Here is a 25,861-nt window from a genome sequence, read left to right on the forward strand (position 1 = left end):
GTGCGCAAAGATCGCCGCAACCGTCACGTCGACATGAACAGCAAAACACGGACTCCGGGGCTACGATCCGCAACGCCGTCGCCTCAACTCTTCATGCGGGCACGTATGAGAGTGTGGTCATCGACGGGTGTAGGATCGGGTGTGCAACGGCAAAAAAGCGAAACGCAGCGTTTTCTTCTCGTCTGCCCACCAGTCAACTCCGCGCGGACCGCGTCAAGAATCTTCGCAGGCGCGGATATTTGATCGCCCTCTTTTTCGCTCGGCTTGGCCTGCTCTCTCTCTCTCTCTCTCTCCCCCCCCCCAAACGCACGAGACACGTCGAGTACGAAGGGGGTAAGAGCGGGACTTTCGTGGACGCCGACTGCGCAAGTGGCTTTGAGAACAACGCCGCGTAACATGGGCGATGCTTCTGCTCAGCTGCGGGAGCAGGAACAAAAAGGCAGGAACGACTAGAGCAGCTAACCAAAACAACAACTACATACCGGAAGGAATGCAAAGACAACCTCGCAAAGGGCAGAAGCACGTCTAGAAGGAGGTCGAAACTGGAACACAGTGGGCTCCTCGTGCACACCTCATCAAGCGAAAGGGAGCGTGTGAAGAGAGCGCATCTAACAAAACTGACGCAATTGAAAGCGGCTCTCGAGAAGCCTTCCTCCGCGTCGCACGAGCATCGCCCTCCCCCTGAGATGCTCATCAAAGAGCCAGGATTGAAGGAGTGAGGCAGTCCTGCAACGCCCTTCCCCCCCCCCCCAAAAAAAAAGCGACCCTTGAGCGCAGGCATGCACCCACGCTATCCATGACCACCGTACGCTACATGTGCGAGCAGTGCGACAAGGCGACCGCCACCTCGGTGAGAGCGAGCAGGCCAGCGTACTGCCGATGAACCAACACAAGTCACCGCGACATTCGGCAGCCCTTTTCCCCCCGCCCAGAAACCAACTGCACGCGCTTCGGTGCGCGACACCGCCACCAGCTGAAACTCTTTGCTGCACGCACGCCCCTGGAAGAGGATCGCCACCCTCGCCGAGGAGGCGTGGGGCTTCCACCACTGCGCGGCATGGACCGACACGTCGCACAAGCTATCACAACAGCCGTCGCCCAGCTTGCGAAGCGTAGGGCAGTGTGCTCGCGCGAGTGTGGTCCACCAAAGAATTTCCTCCGTGCTCACACGAGAAGGCCACCTTGCGGACTTGGCGCAAGAGGCGTACACGCCGGATCACGCTCTTGTCACGGCAGTTCGGCGGCCCTCATACGGGTATGCCGGCATCGACACCCTCAGAGCTCCGCACGCACACAACTCCCCCGCGCGCAGCAGTCGCGTGCACCTCTCTGTATCCCTTGCTAGTGGGCCGCGGGCAGACTCTCCAGACGAGGGATAGCGAGCAGCGTGCACGAAGCGAGTCTCCCGTCTTGCCAGGCTCCCTTACTCGCCTGTGGGCAGATGATGCGGCACAGACAGACATCGAATCAGGAGTGGCAACGATGCTCTATAACCACCATACACCCGCAGCTGCAGCGACAAGAGACTGCGGCCGCCTTGCTTCCGGCTGTCATGCTGAGTGCGCAGCAGCTGAGCTGGGACTCGACCTGTTGCAGAGACATCCCGGTGAACCAAGACACGGACGATCATGTGTGGTTGCTTGCCGCGCACTCAGCCTCTCTCATGGCGCTCAGCACGGAATCCCACCGCGGCGGGGACGGAAGGTGGCATATGGCGACACATTTAAGCACACATGCTGGCACTGCTAGCCCGTCGCGTGCGCCTCTCGTTTCCGTCTATCTTCGGTCCTTGCAAACTGGAACGCAAGGGCGAATCCAGCAGGCTTGCCGACTTGGCAATGCCAGAGGAGCCGCCGCCAACTGCATGCATCACGGACTTGGTCGCCGGTCTCAGACGCCACGCCGACATGCCGCGAAACCCCGCTACACGATGCGGCACGCGACGACAGGAGGTGGCCGGCGGTGGCAGCATGGCGTGCAGACAGTCTGCGGCCCGCCACGCCGCTAGAACTGTAGCACCTCCCCCCCCCTCCACCACACACACACACACACACACCACTCCTCAGGTGCCGTTTGCTATGAGGGCGTCCGAGCAGGCGTTGCGCCGGGTGTGCTACGCGCGATTTGCCGACAGCTCGAGGCTCACAGCACACCTCATTTCACGCCATGGTCATGCACGCAGCGACCAGAGTACGCACATCTCGCCCGCACCGCGTGTGGCCCCTCCGTCGGGTGTCCATCGCTGCGCCCCTATGCCCTTCTTCAGGCTGACACGCTATGAGCCCTTTGTGCGCCGGCGCACGTCTCTGCGCGGGCCCCTTCCGCTTGGCATACCCACGCCTGGCAGAGGCGTGCAGACTCAGGAGAGAGTGGAATGCCCCTGCCGCCACAGACTCATGGCGGCGTCCCACCTGTCGTGGCGCATGCGAGGGCCAGCCATGCAGACACGCCTCCCCCACCCTCTCGGCGGCACCCACGGACGTGGGGGATGAAGACAGCGAGCCCGCCAGACAACACCGCTGCCAGGTGGTGTGCCGCATCTGCCCGAGGCACGCGGTCGTCAGGAGAGCGCGAGTGATGAGCGAGAAAGGCGCGAGGACGTCCACACCGAGGAACACCACGGTGCACGTGCGCGCACTGTGCGGCACCTCCTTCATCCGACCAGGTGGGCTGATGAGGCGCACGTGCCAGCCGCACCACATTGCGGGATGCCGCGGCTCGAGGCCCCTCAGCGCGAGGCCTGGCACACAGGCAGGGTGTGCAGGGTCGCTCAGAGGGAGCCTGGCCTGAGGCTGGCCAAACCTCCCCCCTGAGCTCACCCGGCATGTGCCCAGACCACCACCCCGCTGCTCCACGCACGACAGCTGCCCTCCGCCTCCACCCTCGAGCTGGACCCTGCACGCGGCCCGCGTGCGTCAAGACGCGCAGTGCACACGGGTGCGTCTGGCGCCGATCACGCAGCACGTACGCGAAAGATGGCACGAGGACGGACACGAAGTGCCCACAAGGCGCATGGTCCGATTCGACAGCAGGGACGGCTCGTCTTACACGACAAGGATGTGGCCGTGGTGCAGCAGAAGGCAGGTGAAGTGTCCTTGTGTACGCGTGTACATTTTTGTGGGCGGCTTCGTGGTGGAGTGGGCATGCGGTGAGAATACAGCAAAGAAAAATGCAAGAGTGCTTGACCCATGAAAGGACCTCGGAGACTTCAACACTGTTCAGTTTCTGTGGTGCTCTGGGTCACCTCTTCTCCCTCTTTCTCACTCTGTGCTCGCTGCAGGCATTGTATTCGTATAACTCCTCTGTGCTCTCCTTCAGAGAAGAGCGGGGGACGGGGGGGGGGGGGGGGGGGTTATGCCGCGTTGCCTATGAGGAGCAGCCGAACGCCAGCGCACGGACGGGCGTGAGAGGCGAGGGAGGAAAACACTAAGCAAGGTAGCAGAGCATGCGCGGGAGCAGCGTGATTTGTGGGGTAGACGGATGGCGCACCTGTATCGAAGAATGGGCACTAAGAGCTCACCTCCAAATCAGCTGCCCTCATCCACCTGTCCACTATCGCGCTCGCAAAGACACAAACGTTGTCGAGAGACGCATCGTAAATCTGGGTGAGCTTGAATACCTTCACCTGCACTAGAGAGAAGAGAAGACTTCGGCAGAAGATGAGGGAAAAGCTCTCACCGAACACGTGTTCCAAGAGGCGCCAGCGCGCAAGCCCTTACACATCATGAGAGTGGAGAACAGGTCAGGAATGGGGACAGAGGGAGGAGAAGCAAGCGTGGCCATAGGGAGAGAAGACGAAAGACCAAGTCACAGGTGGAGTGAGGGATGGGTAGTAGCACGTACGGAAGTCGGCCAAAAAGCCCAAGTCAGGTTATCGCAATGTGTCAAGCATGGCAAAGGCACCTCCTTGACAGACAGCGCGGCGCACGTTCATGTGTAGGTGTGTACGTGCGTGAGGGGTGGCGCCGGCTCGCTCAAGGATGGTGAGGGCGTGACGCAAACGGCGAGAGAGCGCATGGGGGAGGGGGAGGAGCACCGAGCAAACCCGTTAACGCCACCCACGCACATCGGTGGATACACCGGGTGCAGGAAGGAGCAGACGAAAGGCCGCTACGCACACATACACACACACACACACACACACACACGGACGGGCAAAAAAGAGGAGGGTATGGGGATGAGACCTTCGACTTGTGTGATCAAGAGAGTCACATGAATGTCGTAGAGTTGACATATAGAAGCAGGACGGACGCAAAGACGCTCCATATACTTCAGTGGCTGTTCTCTCCTCTGCGGCCGACGTGACGCAGCGGTGCTGCACGGGAGGAAGAGACGATGACGCTGAGAAAGCACTTCACGTCGTCGCCACGCTCCCCTTTTTTTTCCACTGTGCGATATGGCAGCCAGGGGTAATGAGCTGCAGGGCTCGGAAGTAGCCAACAGCTGCACTACCGCCGGAATGATTGAGCTATCCCTTGCCAGCTACCTTTTCTTTTTGAGGGATTGCTGCGCAACGCTGACTCTGGGTTCTCACCGAAGAACGTATAAAGCGTTTACCATTCAACGCAAGGGTGCTCCCCTATTCCACATTTCGCAGGAGATGGGGAGAGCGAAGATGGTGTTCCTCGACGCTGCCCCTCCCTCCCCACACCCGCCGTCACCGACCCTCGGCGCACACCCAAAAAAAGACAACATAGCAAGGGCATATCAGCGGCTTCGCGAAAGAAGACAAGTGTTTTGCAACAAAAAAGAGCTTCAAGACTCCAATCCGGTACCCAAACACGTACCGATGTCGCACAGGGGGAGAGTGACAGAGACGGACAAGGAGACGCCGACGACACAGGCACAAAGGCACACACACACACACACACACACACACATGCACATACGTATCAGCCAATGTGTTGACCAAGGTAAGCATTCAAGTCTATGTACATGGAGCACTTGCCGCATGTGGTTGTCTGCGCGCGTCGTGGCAGTCGTTTTGCTCGAGGGGCGGTAGAGGGCGCTGATGCGCGGGACATGTGTGCGGGTGCTGATGTAGCGCTTTACCTCAGATACATGCACACACACGCACACACACGCGTTGTGCAGGAGCACTCGAAAGGCTTCGTTAGAGGCAGCAGAAGATAAATGAGGATGATGACGGGCACAAGCACTGCACAGACGGCCGATAAGACAAGAAGGCGAAAAGAGCAGTACGAAGTCAAAGTCCTCGAGGAAGGAACACACACCACGCCAACGTGTCTATTCTCTGCCACACAACATGAACTAAACTCTACTCTGCCCGGTCTGCCACAGTGGCCCATCGTGTGGTGCAAAGCGACCGTAGACACCCGTTACACCAAATGCGCCGACTCAGTCATCGAAGAGCACGGCCCCTGGGCCAGACACCACCCACCCGCCCTCTCTGCAGGTCGCCACGCAGCCGCGCCCCTCTCGGGGTGGCTCAGGCTTCCCCATCGGTAGGCAGCCTGAGGGCCGTGTGTGTGTGTGGGATAGGTTCCAGTCAGGGCGGCACTCGTGCCTATCGGTATGGATGGCACAAGCATGCTCACGCTGTCACAGGTCGCTCAGACGCATCGCACCATCCAGGACCTGACTGCCGGCTGCATCGGCAGTGATGCATCGCTCTGACCTCCCTGCGTCGCGGGTGCTTGGCCCTGTCACCACCAGAGGTGGCTCGGCATTCGGCAGGGATAGGGAGGGGCTGCATTGGACACTGGACACCACGCACTGACATTTCGCTCCTCATCATGCACCAAGCAGACGGGAGAAATGCAAGGGGAGAATCAAGAGTGCGTGCGCGTGATTTGCCTTCCACCAGCCAAGCCCCTTGCTTTTGCTGCCCGTGCGTCCCGCAGCCTTTGGTGTGCGCCCTGTGGATAAGGTTCGCACACGCTTTGCCTCAGCCGTCCCTGTCTTCCTCTCCATCCGAGAGACGCACTCCGTCTCCTCTCTCCCCCGCTTGCGAGCTCGCGTCTCCTTCGTGGATCATTCATGCTCGCCCACCTCGGCCAGGGCGGTGCCCGCCACAAGACAAAGGGTAACGACACAGTACACGCGCGTACGCATGAATATGGATCCCGGAACGGGAACGCAACCAAAAATCAAAAAGCTATTTTCGAAAAGATGAAAGGAGACGCACATGAATAAGTCGACGCGCGCGCGCGAGAGAGAGAGATAGAGGAGGAGAGATGTTTTCTTCTCATTGTCGCTTAGGTGCCAAACACACATTTACAAAAACCACCACCACCCCGAACAAGAAAAGTCAAGCATAGGAAAAGATAATTATGCATTACAAGACGCACACGGACGCACAGACAAAGAGGAACGAAGAGAAGTCTCCCGTCGCACCAGCACCCCGCCAGTCGCTCAACGCACATACAGACACCCAAGCACCGAAGAAAAAAGAACGAAAGGAAACACCTCAGAATCAATAGCGTGGGCCCAGAAATGAGCCCGCGCACGAGCGTATGCGGGGGCTTGATGAAGCCGCGGCAGAGAACCCCTTTTCTGCGGGACTTCTCGTATATGCCTCCATTATGTATTCACTAGAGGAACAGAGAAACGCACCCCAAAAGCAAAGGAGCGCACGAGGCAGTTATCCCCCGCACGCCGAGACTGTCCACCATTGGATTGCTCCTCCGCCGGCGCCTCACTTTTCGGCGTGCACATGATAAACAACGCTGATGAAAAACGGCGCACGTCGCTTCACACATGTAAACTACACGGTTTTCCGGTCTCTTATCAGCATCTCACTTTCTCCTTGAGTCCCCTCTTTCGCTCCACTTGCCGTACGTCGTGTCCATCCCTCCAGCGCCAGCCCACTACCTCCCCCTGAAACCCTGCCCGTCCCGTCCCCCTCAAGAAACTCTCCTGCCACCTCACACATCCCTCCATCCTCCCTTGTTCTCGCGGAATCACATGCGCACCTATAGGTGTGGGAAACCAAATCGAAGAGAAGAGAGAAAATCCTTATGAAGAATATGGAAAGAATCAACGGAAAAACGTTTACTTGAAAGGAAAGAAAAACGAAGGGAGCATAGCGACACGGCGAATCGGCCAGATAGGCCACCACAAGCGTAAACATCCGCCGACACAAGCACACGCGCAACTGATCAAGACACGAGCTGCCCTCCGCCTTCCCTCTTTCCCCGTTCGTTCAATCAGCGCGGTATCATTGCATCTTCCCTTTCCTTTTTGTCTTCTTCGTGTCACGTGTGAACAAAAAAGGGCGCGGTTGGTAAGACGATGCAGCGGAGAGGGGGAGAGAGGGGAGGTGGAAGGAGGTCGGTCCGTGTGTTGGACGAAGGTGACGTGTTGTTTTCTTCTTCTGCTCTTTCTTTGTATTCGTTGGGGACTCAGCTGGTGCCCATTCGCCCGCCCACCACAACTTCTCTGCTTGTCAGATTTCTTTCCTCCCCCCCCCCTCGAGTACGCGCGTGTTCCTCGAGAGCCCTGAGCTGCTGCATCCGTCTCCTGATACCTGCCGCATTGGCCACCACGCGTTAGTTTTCTTTTTCTTCCCACTCACAGCAATGCATTGCCATCCTCTACCCGCGCCTCCGGTGTCAGAGATCAGAGCTGCGTCATCCATGACTGGCAGTGCGTCGTCGGGACGGCACGCGGAGCAAGTGCATCCGTGTATCGCACCTGTGCCCCTCCCCTTGTGTAGGGCTGAGAAACAGACAAAGAGGAAGAGAGGTGAGAGGAGGCGCGCTGGCGTTCAGCAAGGCTGAGGGAAGCACACGCACACGTAACACCAACCTTACTTTTGAGGCAAAAGGAAAAAGGAGGCGCAAGCTGACACTCTGGCGGGCCTTGGGCGCAGATGCGTGGAGATGGGCGGGCACACACACATACGCATGCCGACTATCGTTTGATGGCGTCGCCGGGAGGACGCGCGCTCACGCCAGCCCACAAGCAGTTGCTCCCTCATACACACGCACGGACGGAATGCGCATGCGTTCGAGGTGCGGCGGGGGCGAGGGAGAGGGCCAAACGAGTTCATTGCTTCGACCAAGCGAGGGTAGACAACAAAAGAGGGTGGAGAGACCGAGGAAGAGAATGAGAGGGGTCGCCCAACTTATCATGACACTTGAGTTAGGGCGGTGGGTGCAAAAAGGGGGAGGGGAGGGGGCAGTGATGAATGGCAAACCATTTTCCATGGCACCGCATGGAGTGGATGGACACACGAAAAAGAGAAAGGAAGAAAATGATCATGAGAGGAGAAATGTGCGTGGATCGGAGGGGGAGAGAGAGGGGAGGCGGATAACGACGGAAACACATGCACGCACAGTTTCTCACGAAAACGGACAAGAGGAGATGTGAAAGGCTCGTAGAGTACATTGTGTCACCCGGAGCTGATGCCGGGCCGCGCACCGCTTCCTCGGTCCCGTGAGATGGCAAGTCGGTGCCCCTTGCTGACAGCTTTGCGGACCATTCCCGTTCGCACAAAACAAGGAGAGCGGAAACACAAACCAAGAAATAAAACTGAAACATATTGTCGGGTAGAGTACAAGCATAGGAATAAAGAAGAGAGAACAGCGCTGCGTCTGCGTGTAGTCGCCTCTTCTCCTTTTTTTCTACCTTTCTTGGTGAGCGCGAGTACTTGTGAATGAGGGTGCGTGCATGTTTGCGTGTGTACGATGGTATGACCAGAAACATACGTGGAATAGTCGTCCTTTTACGGCTCTCTGTGCGGCGGAGGTGGAAAGCGGACACGCGCAATCATCACCCATCTTCGCCGCTACCGCTGGCGACCTCATTACCGTCCCCCTGGCTGCCCAGCGCGCACACGGCGCCCTTCAGCGCGTCCTTGTTTGGGCACGGCATCGGGGTCTTGACTGCCATCACAGGAGGCGGCGACAGAACGTACCGGGTGTCCCTCCACACAAGCCACATGCCAACAATGCCAGACACGAAGCCGCACAGGAACTCGACGGTCTTGATTGGGTGGTAGCTTGGTATCCACTTGAAGTACACGTACATGTCACACAGAGATCGTACAATGAGCGCGTTCGACACCCTCATTTCCAGGCTTGCGTGCAAGCGCTGCTTCGGCGTAGCGGCATCACGCAGCGCCCGCTGCAGCCCAGAGCGACGAGTGAGCTCCGTCATCACACAGCATGTCAGAGACAAGGACTTGAAGAAGCGGTAGGAGAATGAAAATGCCTCGCGACTCCAGCTGTGAAATACAACCTTCTGCAGGTAGTTGAGGTCCCCGCTCAGCTGCTCTGGCACCCGCAAGAAGAAGGAGAGACAGGTGAAAACCCAGTGCCAGAACTCCATCTTCTCTCTCATGGCGAACATCTTCAGTCCTTGGCTGAGCGTCATTGCCGGACGGCCGAAGTTGCAGAGCATGCGGCACTCAATGATGCTGTCGGCTAGCTGAAAGTATCTTTTCCTGTCTTGTGCGTCAGTGCTGTAAATCATGCACAGCCGCGCAATGCTGAGCACTGACTTCAACATCATGTCCACGCCTACCCCCTTCTTCTGGTAGTCGCCAAGGGCGACGAGGAAAGGGACGAGCGTGACAGAGCTGTCATTGGCGATAGACGACTTGCTCATCCGCGCTAGACGAAGGAGAAGGGAGAGCCACAAAGGCAAACGCAAATGAAAGATAACTACAACGCCCGCGTCCGTTGCCGGTAAAATAAAAAAGAAGACAGCAAAGACACAACAAGAAGCGATGCAAGAGATGAACAGCAGCACCAGACCGGGATAGCGAGTCAGCCTGCCTCAATGGCTGCGCAAACGAAAAGGGGAGAAATACAGTTTAGTGGTGGCCCGTTTCGATATATATTTAGCACCGCTCCGTCCTTTGCTCGGTTGTTCCCTTCTGCTATCGCTGAGCAACGCACAAACAGCAACAAATTACGCACGCACGCGCACGTCGCTAGATGCGAGGGATGGGTAGATGATCGAATGTGCTGATATGTGCTTGATCGCCGCGCAAGAGGCGGGGAGACGTTTTTTTTTTTTCGCGGCTGGCCTTAACAGGCGATGCACGCTGTTCTTTTTTGTTGTTCGTTCGCCTTTCCGTGTGTGTGTGTGTGTGTGTGTGTGTGTGTGTGTCAACGTGACGAAGGGGAGCGCAGCTCGTTTCGAGAGAGGGGGGAGAAAGTGAGTCGCACACGCACGCACACAGACGCCTACCCGTAAAGCTCGACGCACGCGTATGACCCTCTCGACTTGAAACCAAGTGGGAAAGAAACACGTCGGGGTGTTCTGTTCTTCTTTCAGGTGCTAAAGACGCTCTTGGAAGTGGATGGAAGGGAGAGGGAGGGAGGGCGCTTTGCAATGGTTTTGTGAGTGGTAGGTGCGGCAAGGTTAGTGTGCCCGTTTGGCGCCATGTTTCAAGCGCACAGGGAAGAGAGAAGTTCAACGGAAAGACGGAAAGAGATGGCGGCTGCGGTGACCAGTGTATGTAGAAGACCTAGAAATCAGACTTCTCAAGAAGAGATGGCAGTGAAATCAGCCGATCTACGCGAACCACCACTCTGTGCAGAAGTGGAGCTTAGCTCGGGGCGAGCTGCGTCGAGCGCCACTGAAAACTTAAGTGGAGACACAAGGCACGCCGCTGCGTTACCGTGGATGTGAGGAGCAAGGGCAAGAGTGTTTGACCCGGGTATGGACGAAAGAGTAAACTTGCCAGCGGGGCGGCCCACGGCGCGTCGGCGTATGATCCCATCGAGAACACAGCAACACCGAAAGAAATTGACGAGAACGGAATCAAAGAAGACGCGGAAAACACCGAATTTTCAACCCACTGACACTCCGAGAGACGAGGTGACAGCGCATCGGCAACGGTGAGTGGTGGCCGTACTGGAAGTTTCGAAAACGCCTAGCCCGCATGAGCGCATTCAAAGGCCCTGTCCGCCGGTGCTAGTCTACATCACAGCACATGCGCCAAGCGAGCGACCACGAGATCTTCACGCCAGCGCGGCAGTGCGCTTCCTCGAAGGGAAGCACCCAAAAAGAGCGACAAAGAGCAATGGGCACAGAGAGTGTGAGGGACACGGAGAGGGGGGCGAGTACGAGCGAAAAGCCAGCGTGAACACGAGAGCAAGCATGGCGGCCACAGCGCAAAACCTGCCGTCTCTCTCGCGTCTTCGCGGTCGCTGAAGGGGGGAGGAGGGGAAGCGGCGCAAACGAAACGGCCCATGCTCTACGCACCCTGTTATTCATCCTCCAAGTTAGGCGGTATGATGTCCTGCTGGCCATCGTCAAGGGCGACGGACAGCTGTGGGCCCTCGTCCTCGTCCACAGCGCGGGCGTTGAAGTCCGTGTCCATATCAGCGCAGTTCTCAATGCTGTAGTAGAGCTTCCGCTTCATCACCTCTAGCGTGCTATAGTCGGGCACCTCAATCGCGAAGAAGCACGTCGCCGCACGCGGAAGAACTGTGTCGGCATCGGCCTGCGTGGTGAGGGGCAGAATGCGCAGCTTCACCGGCATCCGATCGCGTCCTGACACAAAGCGGAGAAAGAGTCGCCGCTGCAGCGGCGTGGCCTCCTCCAGAGCCTTCCATAGCAGCTGCACACGCCGATCCTCGCTTGTCAAGCCTTCGTACGAGGCTCCCTTGCGCAGCTCCTCTGGCGTGTAGTCCGCCTGCCCACACACGCGGAGCTCCAACTCATCTGGGGTCAAGAGCAACACGGCCACCTCCGGCACCACGGAGAGCAGTCCCTCTCGCATTTTATGCAGCTGCAAATCGAACTCGTGGAGTCGCGCCTGCAGCAACGCCTCGGCGTACTCGCTGCTGCGCGCCAACGTCACCCGCGTCTGGGCGCCTCCCTCGATCAACTCCTTCGTCGAGTGGTCGCTCAGCTGTGTCACGAAGAACTCTTCGCCGAAAACGTCCTCGAACAGCTCCGTCTCGGTGCCCCCTGCCTCATCCGCATCCGCCACCGCTGCAGCCGCGTGTGTGGCGCTGAGGACGCGGAACTCACGAACGCACTGCACACAGATCACATCCACCTGCTCAACCTCCGCCTCTGTGATGGGGTAGGCACACAAGTAGCGCCACACCAGAGGCGGCAGGAATAAATCGAGAGGGTCCTCGCTCCGCAGCGCACCACCCATCAGCTTGCCAATGAACGCAAACGCCTCTAGGTCGTAGGCGGAACGGGCAGAAGCGGCCGGCACGTACGCGTCGCGGTGGCTTCCAGTGTTGTGCACATGGTTTGCGGTGGGCACAAAGAACGGCAGACGACCGGACATGAGCTCGCGGCACATCTCGCTCAGATGCTCGCGGAACGGACCGCCCGCGTCCTCGGCACCCTCACCAAGGAAGACGGTGTTCCAGAAGCGTTGGTGAGTCTGAAAAATGCGTGACGACTGGGAGCCCAGCAGGGCGAAGGTTTGACCGAAAACAGAAGACTTGACCGACTGCCTCTCCGCGTGCGCCTTGGCACGGTTAATGCAGATGCGGTACTGCTCGGAGCGCACCGAGGACACGGTAAGCACACTCTCGACAAGCTTTCGCCGCACTGCGCGGAACAGCAGCGTGCGCAGCGACAGAAACAAAAGGGTCATGAGCGTCGGGTGGGTGATGTTGAGGGACAGAAACGGAAGAAGGGCGTGGACAACTTTGCTGACGGCTTTCAGCACCTTGAACATATCCCACGCGCGCTCCGCCACCGCAGCCGCGCTGACCCCGCTGCTGCTATTGTCGGGGTACGCAAAGGTGGCGAGGTAATGGACCAGCTCATCCTCGGCGTTCTTCGTGAACGACTTCGTGACGTCGCTCGAGAAGTTGTCGATGGCGTGGACGACAAGGCGATATGGAAGCAAGTTCTTCTCAAAAGCGTCCATGGACCACGACCGTGCCGCTGGTGTCGGTGCAGTGGCTGGCGTACGTGAGGCAAGAGGAGCTCTGTCGACAGTCACGGCAGCGGTCGCGCTGGCGCCCATCGCGGGGTGCACGCTGCGCAGCACTCGCCACGCCTCCTGCATCGCCGCCATGCGCTGCTGCGTACTCACCGTCGACGCGTTGTTGTAGAACGTGTCCATCCGCTCATTCCACGAGTCCGGCACGCCGAGTGGGTTGAAGCCCTCCGGCTTGTACTTGAATGGCGAGGAGCCGAAGTTGAAGCTCACGGCACCTCCAGAGCGGAGCGACACAGCCGGGACGTAATAAAGCCCCTGCGGGATGCCGTGAAAGGTGCACGTCTCCATCAGAGGCGATCGGGACTCGAGAGCAGAGGCTCCGGTGATGGGGCGGCCGTTCAGGAAGAAGCTTAGTTCGCCGTGGGCCATGTCCACGGCGCAGCCCACCACGTCCCCGGCAGCCCATCGCCGCGGCATGTTCACCGGTTCCGGTACCCCGCGATGCCACATCACGCGTCGAAACAGGTCAACCGACCAGGAGGTGGAGGAGTCCCCGACGCCGTGGCCATTGCCGTGCGGAGCCTCGCCTTTCTGCATCCACCCGATCTGCATCAGCCCCTGGGTCCGCAAGGTCACCTCAAAGTACCAGGCGCCGGCCCCCACTGCGCAGTCCCCCGTCACGGTCTCGAAATCGAGACCGGTGTTCTTCACGTCCTCCATGTTCACCTGCACATTTGCGGAGGCCTGCACTGACACGTGGGCCGGACCCACCCGCTCCGTGGAACCAGCAAACGGGTCGGCCTCCTCGTAGTAGAACGGTGGCAGGGGATACCGGCCACCGGTGAGGAGGTGGGCGGCGAGGTCCTGCAGTGAGCGCATCTGGTTGTATGGGAACATCGTGCCCAGAGAAAGGTTGGCCGGGTCCAAGGGCAAACAGCCAGACGGCACCTCGTGCTCGAAGTAGGCCGCCCCGAAATTGAGCGACACCGAGTCCGCCTGCCCCATCGACACATACGGGTAGTAGGCAACTGATGCTGAGCTGCGCTCCACCGAGCGGTGCCTGGGGTGATGACTGCTGTGGCTGGTGTCACCACCCTCGTGCCGCGCCTCCGCTGCGTTGGAAGAACCCGTATCTCCGCCGTTGTTGTAGAAAAAGGGTATTGTGGAAGAAGGTGAGGGGAAGGCAGCAGCGGCGCCTTCGCTGGGGGCTGCCTCTGGCCCAAAAGTGAAGCTCACCGTCTGGACCCCGTTCACGAGAATCGTGCACCGCTGCACCGGTATGTCGATGATGATTCCCAGATAATCCCTGCTGAACCACAGCGGCGTGCTTAGCGGCCTCTGCTGCAAAGGCAGTTGCTGCTGCTCCGCACAGTGAAACACACCAGTGCAGCCGTTGAAGGTGACCGGCTCGCGCCCCTGCATTGCAGCGCTCGTCAGCGGCAGCGGCGTCTCCTGGTCAGCGAAGGCAGAGGACGGGATAGGCAACACACCAACTGAAAGGTCGCCTGTTCCGCCGATGCGCAGCTCGTAGTACCATCTACCAGCCGTGAGCGGCACCCCGGCCACCACTGCGCCTCCGGTGTCATCGCTCCGCAGAATGCACACCCCGTCGCCGCTCCATTCGAGCGAGAGGCTCTGTGGGTTGCGAACCTTCTGGATGCTCACTCGGTCTGCAGCAGTGTCGCGCTGGCGGTACAGCTGCATTTGCTCTTGACGGTGACGCAGGAAATCCGCCGTGGCCCCGCTCTCCTCTGCGCTGGCGTCCGTCGGCAACGGTGCACCCTCGGCGGTGGTCCTATCATCCGCACCAGAGTCCATGCTTGGTGGGGAGCACTCGGGCGCTTGCGGCGTTCGTGCGGCCTGCCAGCACTGGGCTGCATCCCGCTGCATGACGTAGCTCTCCATGCTCATCTGGATGAAGCGGCCCAGCACGCGCTGTGTAGGGAGGCGGCGGCGGTAGTGGCGCAAGGCCATGCGGCGGACGTCGTGCAGGAGCAACGGCAATGACAGTGGCGGCGGGGTCGTGCGGAAGCGCTGGCTGAACAAAAGCAGATGGTTGAGGCAGGTGAAAGCGAGGAGTCGTGTTTTGCTAGTGTTCCGCTGCGCCACGGTGCGCAGAGCCATGAGGCACTCCACCGACCAAACGTACGCCACCGCGGAGCTCGCCGGTGAGTCGAGTGTGAGAAAGGCGGAGAGCGCGCTTCGAAAGAGACGCATCGCCCGCAGCTGCGGTTGGTAATCGTGAACGACAGCGATGCGATGGCCCCAGTTGGACGACTCCGCTGCCGATCGCACCGTCAGGAAGAACTGTGGCAAACACACCTCAAACGAGGAGAGTGCCGTGCTGCAAAACTCGGATAGCATCGCACCCAACGTTCGGTCAGCGGAGACGGTTATAAGTCGCCAGCTCGCCACGCTCCGTTCATCCACAAACACAGCGTAGGAGCGCTGCCCTGGCACCTGCACCTCGTACACATTCGAGGCAAACGGCCGCTGAGGGTGCGCCGACTCAAATATGCGAGCGTGCGGCGACCGCTGGGCAATGCGAAGCAGCTCCGCCAGCAATGCGTTCCCCATCTCCCACATTGCCTTCACTTTCGCGGCATCCTCGGTGCGGTCGCCGCTCACGCGGCACAGAGAAAGCCACATATCGTCCAGCAGCGTCGCCATATCCTTGCCTGACGTCGACACAGCCCAATCTGCCAACCGCGCTACGCAGGCGTCGTCCTTGAGGACTTGCATGGTGTGCTGATCCGATTCGGACAAGCCGTGGGAGGACTTCACCACGCGGCACACCGCATGGGCCAAAATGTGTGCACTGTAGAAGGCTGCCAGTTGGTGATAGCAGCTTGCGCACATGCTGAGCAGCTGCTCACGAGACTGGGAACGCTTCTTGTGCCACAGCACAGACTGCTGCGACGGCAACGGCTCACTAAGCACACGAAGGTTAGTCTCTTCCGACTCCGTGCCAAAGTCCAGCTCCTGCGCGCACGCCTCGCGAGCCTGGATGTGGCGAGCGGCTGCCTCTTCGGACTCGTCAAGGTAGCCCACGTCCCCCTCCGTCCAGACGTCCAGCACAACCGATGCGGCAGCCTTTGCTGCGTTCTCGACACCGGCTCGCGTCGTCTTCAGCAGCAGCGCCAGATGTGACTCCAAAAACATCGACAAAGACGAGTTCAGGCGTCGCAGCTGCTCCACCATGGCCGGCCGCAAGGCGAGCTCATACACCCGAAAGTTCTTGATGTCACCGATGAAGGCGCTGGAGCCGAGTTGCTGAGGAATGCCCCCGAGTCGCAGCTCCTCCTGCAAAAGAGAACCGCCGCCAGTCTTCATCGGCCGGGAGTCGAGCAGCAGGCCGCCACGAAAGAGAGACAGGGTAGTGCCGGATTGCACAAAGGTGACGCGGATCCACGTGTTGAGGTCGGTCTCAGACAAGGCAAATGAGCAAATCGTTGCCGGGTCGGCAGGGTCCAACTCCGCTTCGCCGCCAGGGAAGCACGGGAACCACCCAAACTCCAAGTTGCCCCTCGTAATGCGGGCCACCATCTCCAGCACCGTTGCAGCCGAGCCGCCGCGCAGCATCTGCGCAAAGAGGATTTGATGGCGCTCTATGTTCGTCATGCGCAGGGCAAGATCCACGGTGAAGCTCAGCCCTACCGGAGCACCAGCCACTAGACGCACACACCCGCCGTTGAAGTGAATAGTGTCGAACATTTCTCGCTCGGTTGGCAAAAACAGGGCATCTGGCGTAGAGGACGCCGAAAGACGCGATTCCGTCTGCGCGAAAGCGATGGTGGCAAGCCTAGACGGCTCCGCGTCTTCGTCGTCAGCGCCATCCTCCTCGTCGAGGTCGTCCATCCCGTGCAGGGGGTACGGGGAGCGTGTTCCGAACTCGGAGTCGTCGTCCTCCTCCGGGTCACTGCCCTCGTCTTCCTCCTCCTCGTAGGTCATGTCCGGCTCGTTGGGGACGGGGCCCAGCAGATGGTGACGTAGAGGATCGAGGGCTGCAAAGGTCCGCAGCCGCATCGATGAAGAGGCCGTAGGGGAAGCGACGCTGTCGCCAACCCGCACGAGGCTGCACCCTGCGTTCCCTCGACATCCCAGCTGCTCCCTCTCGTCGCTGGCAACCCAACCTCCGCGGTCCGTCCGCATCGCGCTGAGCGAGTTTCGGAGCAGCCCGCGCCGCTGCCGGCACTGGAGCAGGCCCCACAAGCTCAGCACGAGCTCTAGCCGAACCTGGTCCATGTTGGACGCGACATCGTTGGCCATGCCGATCAACACCGAGAGAGAGTCGATTAGCTGCGGCGACACCGACACAACGCGGCGTTCCGCACAGCGAACCAGCACGTAGGACAACTGGGCGACAAGACACGCATCCTCACTCGACCGTGTCGCCGGCGTCACCGTTAGAAACCACACCTGCGCCAGCTGCGCCACCGCCTCGGCGAGCTCCAGGTGCGCCTTGTCCCCCTTGATGGGAAAGGTGTCAGTGAGAGGATCTTCCCCGCCCAGGGTGGCGTGCACGAAACGCAGCGGGAGCCTCTTGATGACGTGAGTAGCCATGGCGGGCTGTGCGGTTGTCGAGGCTTTCACCGCCGCCTTTGACGCATCGCCTGCATGCACCTCCAGAACTTCGCACATCTCCTCCGACCACGAGGCATGCAGGAGCAGCACAGGTGCGATGGTGTGCGTGGAGAGATGTGCCATAACCGTATCACCCGGCACAGCCAGTCGGGGTATGCCACCAAGGATGGCAAGGCCGAGCAGAATGTCACGCGTCTTGGCTTTGTCACCACTACCCTTTCCCTGATCCCCTTCAGGAATCTGCGGGCCGGTTTTCAGCGTGTGCATGAGCCACGCATGTAACTCCGTCTGCCATGCGTGATGACTGCGCTCGTCGCGGTCGTTGTTGAGGTGCTGCAGCAGCGACAACGCGAGCCAGTGCGCCGTGTCGCAGGAAGTTACCACGCTCACGTTTGCGTTGCTCTCCAGAGCATGCCGAGTTTCGGAGGCGGACATGCGCGCGTCGCCAGTGGTAATGATGCAGCTGGCCAACTGAAGGAGCACGTGAAGGAAGTTGGGCAGCGATGGAGGAGATGGCCAGGCAGTTGCGGCATTGGACGGCGCGGCGCGCGCCGCACGCGAGCTCGGCTTGGCGGCGCTTGTAGCATCCACCTTTCTCGGATTGCCGGTTGGAGCGGGAGCGAGAATAACTGTCGGTGGTGTTAGATACATCGTGTAGTACCACGCCATTAAAAGCGCCGTCACCGCCTCGCTCTCCTCAGCGCCGAAGAGGACGACACGTGAGGTGGTCAAGAGCCACCGCGTCGCCATCTTCGCAAGCAGCGCTGCAACGCGGCTGGTGTGGATGGAGATGACGTCTCCTGGCACGCCGCGAAGAAGCTTGCACAGGAGTGTCAAATGGCCGAGCAAGGTCGTCACATAGCGGGCTGGAAGCGGCAGCTGTGAAAGGCTCACCTCTGCCGAGGAGGCCAAGGCGCCCACGAGAGCATCGAGACAGCGCCCCACCGTTTCCGCGAGCTCTGGCATCGATGTGGGTGCAATGAAGGCGCCCTGGGACGCAGCCTCGCCGGTCACCTTCGCCGCGCGCATAGATAAGAGGCGGAACGCACCCCATCCGTCCCATGAGACCTCCAACTCCAGACGCGGGCCCAAGTGGCGCGCGCCGGAAGCTAGTTCTGTTGGCGACACCACACGCGAAGAAGCTCCGGCGGCTTTTACAGGCCAGTTCTGGTAAACAAACGGGCGCGCCCCAAAGTTCACGAGAACACAGCCTTTTCCCTTCATGCCTATGAGCGGGCTGAGCTGCTCCAACGTCACCAGAGCCTTGACGGAGTGAACAGACTTGCCGTTACGGGTCCAGAAAATGTCGCCCGCCTCGCGGTCCCAACCACAACCGACAACGTCACCCATACCGAAGGTAGAGCCGATCACGCGCGCGTTGCGGTTGTGGTACACGGCCCCTTCCAGTCCGTCGTACGCGAATGAATCTGGGTCCCAGCCTGGCATCTGCGAGAGACTGTAGTCCGTCGGCCCCAGACCAACGCTCACGTACCCGCCCTGGTACAGATCCACCACTTGAACCTCGTAGTAGTACGATGCGGCTTCCTTGCGTACCGACTTCTTCCAGGTGCATGGCGCAACGCAGCTGCCGCGGCCGCCGGAGGAACACAGCGTCAGGCCGGCAGCCCCGACCGTCATGGTGGAGGCACACCCGATCGGAGAGAGTTTCGTGGCCCGCAGCGCCCGCGGCAAAGAGCCGTTCACTCGCTCATACAGCAGCTCCGGGGACCCGTCAGCAGTCCAGAGACGGTGCATCACCTCAGCGGAGGCGCTGGTGGTTCGCAACTTGCGCAAATCTGTGCGTCGGAACGGGCATGAAAAAAGGGCAGCCAACAGCAGCACCCACGGCTGCGCCTGCTTCCGCACCTCCTCGTACGCCTTCACAGCCGCCTCAAGCAGCAGAAAGAAGGCGCTTTGCAGTCGAGTGAGCTGCTCCACTGAGCATCCGTCGACGCCGTCAGCGTAGTGCCAGCCACACAGGGTCCGCGCAATCACGGGGTGCAGCACACGCGCAAGCAGCGCACTGTGCCGCGCCTCCTCGGTGAGCTGCCACAGAAGCTGGAGGCCAACAAGACGATACTGCGCCTTCTTCGAACGCCACGCCACGGCGCTCTCCATCTCTGACGTACTCATCTCACTTTGGAAGCAGGCAACGATCTCGGCGCCGACGTTCAGGTCCGCCGCTTCCTCACGCGACGACATCAGCGCCTTAAGTTGCCGCATGGCCTTCCAGCTCTTGAAGAGCCGCCGCCATTTCTGCCGCTGCGTCAATTGTGCAGCATGCGAGTTAGATGTGCTGCCGGCGCGGGTCCTCGACGAGGCAGAGGAAGAAGTCGCTCCCGCCTGCCCCGTGCCGACCTCGTCGTCGCCCACCTCAGCAATCGGCTCGAACAAGGCCAGAAACACAGCGCGCTCCCGCATCTTGGTAACGTACTCCTTCGATTCCTGCCGCTTCGACAGACACCACGGCCGCAGCTTGAGCACCAGCTGGAATGCAGGAAGAAGGCTCTCGGGAGTGGCCTCACGCAATGCCTGCGTCGGCAGTAGCAGTGCACAGCAGGCAGCCATCACCTGCCGCTCCGTTTCGCGCAGCTGCTCATCACGCACTACACGCAACGCCGAGACGTCCTTCATCTGCAGCTCCTCGAACACACGGCTAAGCACACCAACGCCGCCTTGAAGATTCTTGATGAGAGCGTCGCGCTCTGTTTTCGGGCGGCGCTGACCGTTACGCAGCACGCTCAGGTACGGCGGTCTTGGCGACGCCGCAGCTGTTTGCGGCCCACCTTGTGCGGTAGAGGCTCCCACCGCCGCCGCCGCTACTGGCACCGCGTCCTGTGAGGATGGGAGGGGGTTGAGCAACGTGCACCCTAGCTGGGCGAGCGAATAGGTGAGGGCAACGCACAGACGCGAGGCCCAGCGCTTCGCCTCCTCGCCGGGAAAACGGTCGATCAGCACGAGGAGGGACTCTCGGCACTTTTGCAACGACACCGAGCACGCAGCGAGGGCGGATGTCGGGAGCAGTGGAAGGGATACAGCGAACGAGGCGAGCAGTGCTCCAATCGGGCTGAGCTGCAGGCACTTGAGAAACGTCGTTTCCGCTTCAGGCAGCTGTCGCAACGCCGTCGAAACAGCGTCGACCATTTTCTCGCAGCACCGCAAGAGCGCGGTGCTGTAAACGCACTGCAACGTCTCCAGCCGCGCCGCATCCCCGTCCATACCACAACCCGACAGCAGCACCTCCGCCAAAACCTCCAAGCAGTGGCTTGTCCGCAGCAGGCCGTCGACGCTTTTCACGCGCAGCGAGCGGTCCACTTGGTACATGGCCTCCGCATACAGGGCAGAGAATAGGGAGGACAGCTGACTGGCCGGTTGCGCGGAGAGCAGATCGCAGCACGTGTGCAGAGAGCTATACAGCTTCAGCAGGCAGCAGTAGACCGTCTCTGCCGCAGGCGCTCGCGACTTGCCCGATTGTGCCTCCAGGAACAGCAGCCGGCCGCCCTCTGTCAGGAAACACTGGCAGCAGCATCGAAGGAGTGCGGAGGAAGACGGGGCATCCATACAAGTGCAGCGAAGCGCAAACCGTATGATGAATTCGCGCAGATGCGACGTTGGCGTGGTCACAACAGAGCAATCCGTCTCCTCACCCTCCGCCGCTGCCCGCAACAGCTGCTCCACCGAGTCGTAGCACCCGCCCACGCGAAGGGCAAAGTCGAGCGGTGAGCTGTACAGCCGTGCGAGCAGATTCACCTGAAGCAGAGTGCAGGCCTGGTGCACGAGATCGCGGTCACGCTGTGAGGTCTGTGCCGAAGCAGCCTGCTGAGCCACCCGAAGCAGCAGGGTTAGCACGGCATCGTCAGGGTCAAGTACAAAAGGCGGAACGACTGAGGCCCAGGTGGATTGATCTGTCAAGTACTTTGCAGACCACAGAATCCGCTGCGCGTGTGCGGCGCTGCGCTCCAGGACGGCTTTTCCGCATTGCCACGAGGTTTCGTACGGCACATGTGGAGCAGCTTCAGTGTGGCCCGCATACGCCCACATCTCCCACAGAAACACCTGCGGAGCGGCGCTAGTGGTGGCAGCAGCGGCAGCACCGCTCAAAGGCACCGCGACAGCGCAGCAACACAAGGATTTGCGTGCGGGGTCCGCAGAGACGCCCTTGACACACCAAGAAACTGGAAGCTCGACGCTACGCTGCGCTACAAGGCACCGCCGGTCACGCGCATAGTCGAACACGCACAGCGTGTGGTCAGAGCGCACGCCGGCGATGGTGTACGACTCCCGCGATGCCGCGAAGAAGACCCCGTCCGCCTCCTCAATCCAGGCCTGTGGCACAAAATCAAGCACCTGCCGACTGTCGAAGGAATCCCCCAGGACTGGGAATGAACCCACTGCGCACCAATATGGCTCTCCGTAGGGCAAGAGAGCGTGTTCGTGGTGCGGTGCGTAGTCCATGATCACATTGCCGTATCCTTCGTCGAGTGGGAAATACGCACAGAGGCCGTCCTCGTTGCCCAGCAGCGGCCTCCGCGCATCTCGCGCGAGCTCCGCGGCGGTGCGGGTGTGCTGCCAAACGCGCACCTCCGCTGCCAATCCGATAAAGCTCTTGCCCACGACGCACTTAGCATTTGCAATGGCGTTGGGTGAAACAAGAGCTGGCTGCCGACTGACCAGCTCGTGGTCAAGCCAAAGCTCCCACGCCGCCCCGTTGAAGTTGAGAGCGACATGCCACCACCGTTCCAGCACGGACAGCTTGCCGGCGGAGTTGTACATCGCAAAAGACGGTCCTAAGCGCGGTGTGCGAGCACCGCCACGCCATCGAACCCCGTCGCCGACAGGCTCCAGCCCGAGAAGCACCTCCTCAACACTCTTGTCACCTATGGAAAGGAAAATCTGGTCCTTCGCCACGCTTCTCGGAAACACCCACATCTCAATGCAGAAGGGGTGAAACCTGTCCTTGAGAGTCACACGCCCCACCGCGACGGAAACGGACTTGGTAAAGTGGAAGGCAGTGCGACGTCTCGACGCCGCATTAAGCGATGGATTGCGGAAAAGTGGGGCAAGCGTTATTGTCGACGTAGTGCCGAAGAGCGCCTCGAGAGAGGTCTCGCCCACGTAGAGACAGCCGCGCGTGCGTTGGGGTGGATGCGACGAAACAAGACAGCACAGCGTGTCCGTCCCTGTCACGCAGAAGTGGAAGCGCACCTCCGCTAGCGAGAGGCCGGTTGTGCGCAGCGTTAGACGGCCATGACTCTCTCCATCCAGACCCTCTCGGCAAACGGAAAAGTGCCAGAAGTGCTCATCTCGCCCGAGAGCTTGTATGCACAGAGCAACAGCTTCGTTGGGGTGTAGAACAACATCCCCGCGCTGGCCCGGAAGCTGCTGCACGCTGCGCTGGATAAGACGCGTGCCCATCGTTCCCAAGGCCTCGTAGCGGGCAATATGCGTGTCACCCAGAAGGAGAAGAGTGCGGCCGTGTGCCGAGCATTGCAACGAGTCCTTCGGCCGGAACTGAGCGGGCAGCACGAGCGTCTTGACGAGGAAATCAGACATCGTCGCCGTAGAGACACGGACGCACTGCGACGATGACTTGGGGGGAAACACGGCAGGGTCTAGAGTGAGAAGGGCGGAAGGTGCAACGAGGCACTTGAGTAACAGGGACAGACAGCCGCTGCGCAGCGCCAAGCCAAGTTTTGTACGCGCGACCGCCACACGCAATTCATCACTCAATTCATCCTCGCTAGCGTGTGCTTCAACGATGCGAAAGAGCTCCAGACACGATTGTGGAGACGCAATATCCCAGTTCACATGCGCGACACTGTCGAGCAGCACTGACGTGTATGCGCCCTTCTCATCACAATCTGTGACGGCACCGAGCAGTGCGATGGTGCTTAGCAAACTTGTGTGCTCCTCTTGTACGGGGAGGGAAGCGCCCATCGACACAATAGCCTCACTCAATCGGTCACGAATTTTCTTCGATGACGACAAAGACAGCTTGACCTTCCGAAAACGAACTTCAAACACACGCTCGATGCGCGTTGAGTGGGCGTAAAGGCGCTTCTTGACATCAGAAAGAAGGCTGCGCTGCAGGTTTTCCACCAGCGGTGCCTCCAAAAGAAAACTCGGCACGCTGGCCTCATCAGAAACCGCGAAGGGAACATCAGTCGATCCGTTGGCTTCGTGATCATCGGTGGCGACAACGCTGTCGATGATGTCTGCCACACTTAGTAGCCCCCAATCATCGGCATTGTTGCCGGAGCTCATGACGCTGCGTCTTTTGAGAGCAATGGTATCACCTTCGATGCTCACTGGGGGGGGGGCAGGTGAGCGATCACCAGCAGGAGCAGAATGCAAGAGTGAAAAAGAGAAGTGTGTAACAGATGCGTAGATGCTTGCACCCGGCCTACTTCTTCTTTAAAAAAAATACGCAAAGATGAGAACGCGCAGTCGAGTCAGAGGGCAGAGGCAACGCGGGAAACCCCGAACAAGAGAGTGGAAGAGCACCGCTCTTCTTTTTGTGTGTGTGTATGTATGTGCCTGCGTGAGAGAATGAAAACTTCGACCGCTCTTTATTCCCTTTTTGTTTGTGCCAGTGCAGTGGGCAAAGTGCGCGTCCCTCTTCAGGAGGAGACGCGGCTACCTTCGGACTCGCTCTTTCGAGAAGAATTTGAAAGCGAAAGAAAGGCGGAATTCAGCAAAGAAAATGTTTCCGCGCTGATCATGAGAGAAGATAAGCGGCCTGCAGACGCTACCGGCCGCTGTTCTGAAGAAAAAGAAAAGGCTCTGTGAGATCGACTCTCGATTTGCCTCCTCCCTTCGAATGTGTTGTGTGCGGGCCAGCGGCAGCTGCATGCGCCTCTTATTCGTCACGCGATCACTTCCTTTGGCTTGTTTTGTCGCACACGATGTTCACGTAATGCAGCAGCTCGGTAATGCGTTACTCGTCACTTCAGCTAGCCATCACCACTTTTTCTTTGCACGACGCGAGAGGAGGGAAAAAAAGTATGTCACGTCCTCTCTGCTTCGGGTGTCGAAAAAAAGGCGCGTATTTCGGCCACCTGTGGTGTCCTGAATTCGTCCGGAAGAGTTGCAGAGTCGACATCAACACTTAGACGCTCGCACGCATTGAGCAAGCACGCCCGAGCAGCAGCTTCCGGAAACAAACAGTAGTGGCAAGCATACAGTGTGTCAGACAGTGCGATGGCGACGCGCCCGACGCACTCCCGAATCTTGAGAGGCAGTGGCCGATGCAACACAAGCCTCTTAAGCTCCAGTCGCAGGCAGCCTTCGATCAGTACTACGTGCGGCCTCACGAACTCAAAAATAAGCATTTCGACAGCGACGATATCCGTTTCATTTGAGACCGGCCGCAGCTGACCTAAAGTCGGACATTTTGCACTCATGCGACTAATGTTGAGAGCGTACGACAAAGAGGCAGAGAAGAGCACATCCTGGGGCACTTTTATGGGCAGCTTTGCACGGGTGAGGTGATAAATCACAGCCGCGCGGTTTCGTATGCTGCGCGAGCACTTCAGTTGATGAAAGGGGTGTGATTGCCTCTCGAGACGCGAGGAGTCGATCCGTTCACACATTACAAAGCCATGCCTCAAGATATGTGTACAGCCATGAAAGCTGAGGACACGAAGAGGAGGATAGTAGAGAAGGGAGAGCGTAGAAAACGGGAGAGAAGACTGAAATTTATCAAACAAGAACAGCAAGTCGCACAAATACATCGACAGCGTTCCGAACGCACGGAGCAACCCACAATCAAGTGGCACTTCGGTTCACGGGTGTCACAAGAGCATGAGATACTTTCGTTCGAATACTGACATCAACGGCTACTCAAATAGCCTTGCACGGCAGCTGGCTCCCACATAGGAGAGCCATCGCGTCGTTTCCTTTTTTCGTTACAAACCGAATACACCTTTCTTCTCAGCTCGGCAAATACCACGAACCTCAACGATAAACAGCGAAAACAAAGTGTGTCGGGCGGCACCTGCACACAAAGAAGGCAACAAGCTTACCGTGTCTTTTTTTTTTAGCTGGTCTCCGTGGAAGAGTCTGTAATAGTATCAGAAATCTGAATACCCTGCATCATGCCCACGGCAAAGGTCAGCACGCTAATAAGCGCAATGCCGACGATAATCCCAGTCGCTGTGGTGCTGGACATAGTAATAGTCACAGTCGTGTTGCTAGTCACCTCCGCCTCGGCAGCAAGGCACACCGTTGCCACCAGAGTCGCAATCAGAACGAAAATGGTTGCCCTCATCGCTGCTGCCGTTTTCAGCTCAATATCGATAGATCGAGTCCTCGAAGATGCTGATCGATTCGTGTCGTTGTTGCTTGGGCCGATTATTGGTGGCAGAGAGGGAAGGTCGAGGCGTTGGTCCTTGCCTTTACCATTGCAGTAAGCAAAAAGTGAGAGCTACGTTCCCTCTTGTG

The 25,861-nt window shown here is 59.3% G+C and overlaps 3 protein-coding genes across 3 annotated transcripts; all 3 read right to left on the minus strand.

Annotated features, from left to right (window-relative positions):
* Positions 1–8,736: 8,736 nt before the first annotated feature.
* LMJF_36_6330 (conserved hypothetical protein) lies at positions 8,737–9,573 on the minus strand (the record flags this gene model as incomplete). The annotated part of the gene is made up of 1 exon (XM_001687169.1): positions 8,737–9,573. One exon carries the CDS (start codon positions 9,571–9,573, stop codon positions 8,737–8,739), a length of 837 nt encoding a protein of 278 aa, XP_001687221.1.
* A 1,612-nt stretch (positions 9,574–11,185) lies between these two features.
* LMJF_36_6340 (putative ubiquitin-protein ligase) lies at positions 11,186–23,683 on the minus strand (the record flags this gene model as incomplete). Its single annotated transcript, XM_001687170.1, has 1 exon — positions 11,186–23,683. The coding sequence occupies one exon, from the start codon at positions 23,681–23,683 to the stop codon at positions 11,186–11,188; it is 12,498 nt and encodes a 4,165-aa protein (XP_001687222.1).
* Positions 23,684–24,426: 743 nt separating this feature from the next.
* On the minus strand, positions 24,427–25,152 carry LMJF_36_6345 (conserved hypothetical protein; the record flags this gene model as incomplete). Its single annotated transcript, XM_001687171.1, has 1 exon — positions 24,427–25,152. The coding sequence occupies one exon, from the start codon at positions 25,150–25,152 to the stop codon at positions 24,427–24,429; it is 726 nt and encodes a 241-aa protein (XP_001687223.1).
* Positions 25,153–25,861: the final 709 nt, after the last annotated feature.

This window comes from Leishmania major, chromosome 36 (assembly GCF_000002725.2).
Source record: "Leishmania major strain Friedlin complete genome, chromosome 36".
Taxonomy (NCBI): Eukaryota; Euglenozoa; class Kinetoplastea; order Trypanosomatida; family Trypanosomatidae; genus Leishmania; species Leishmania major.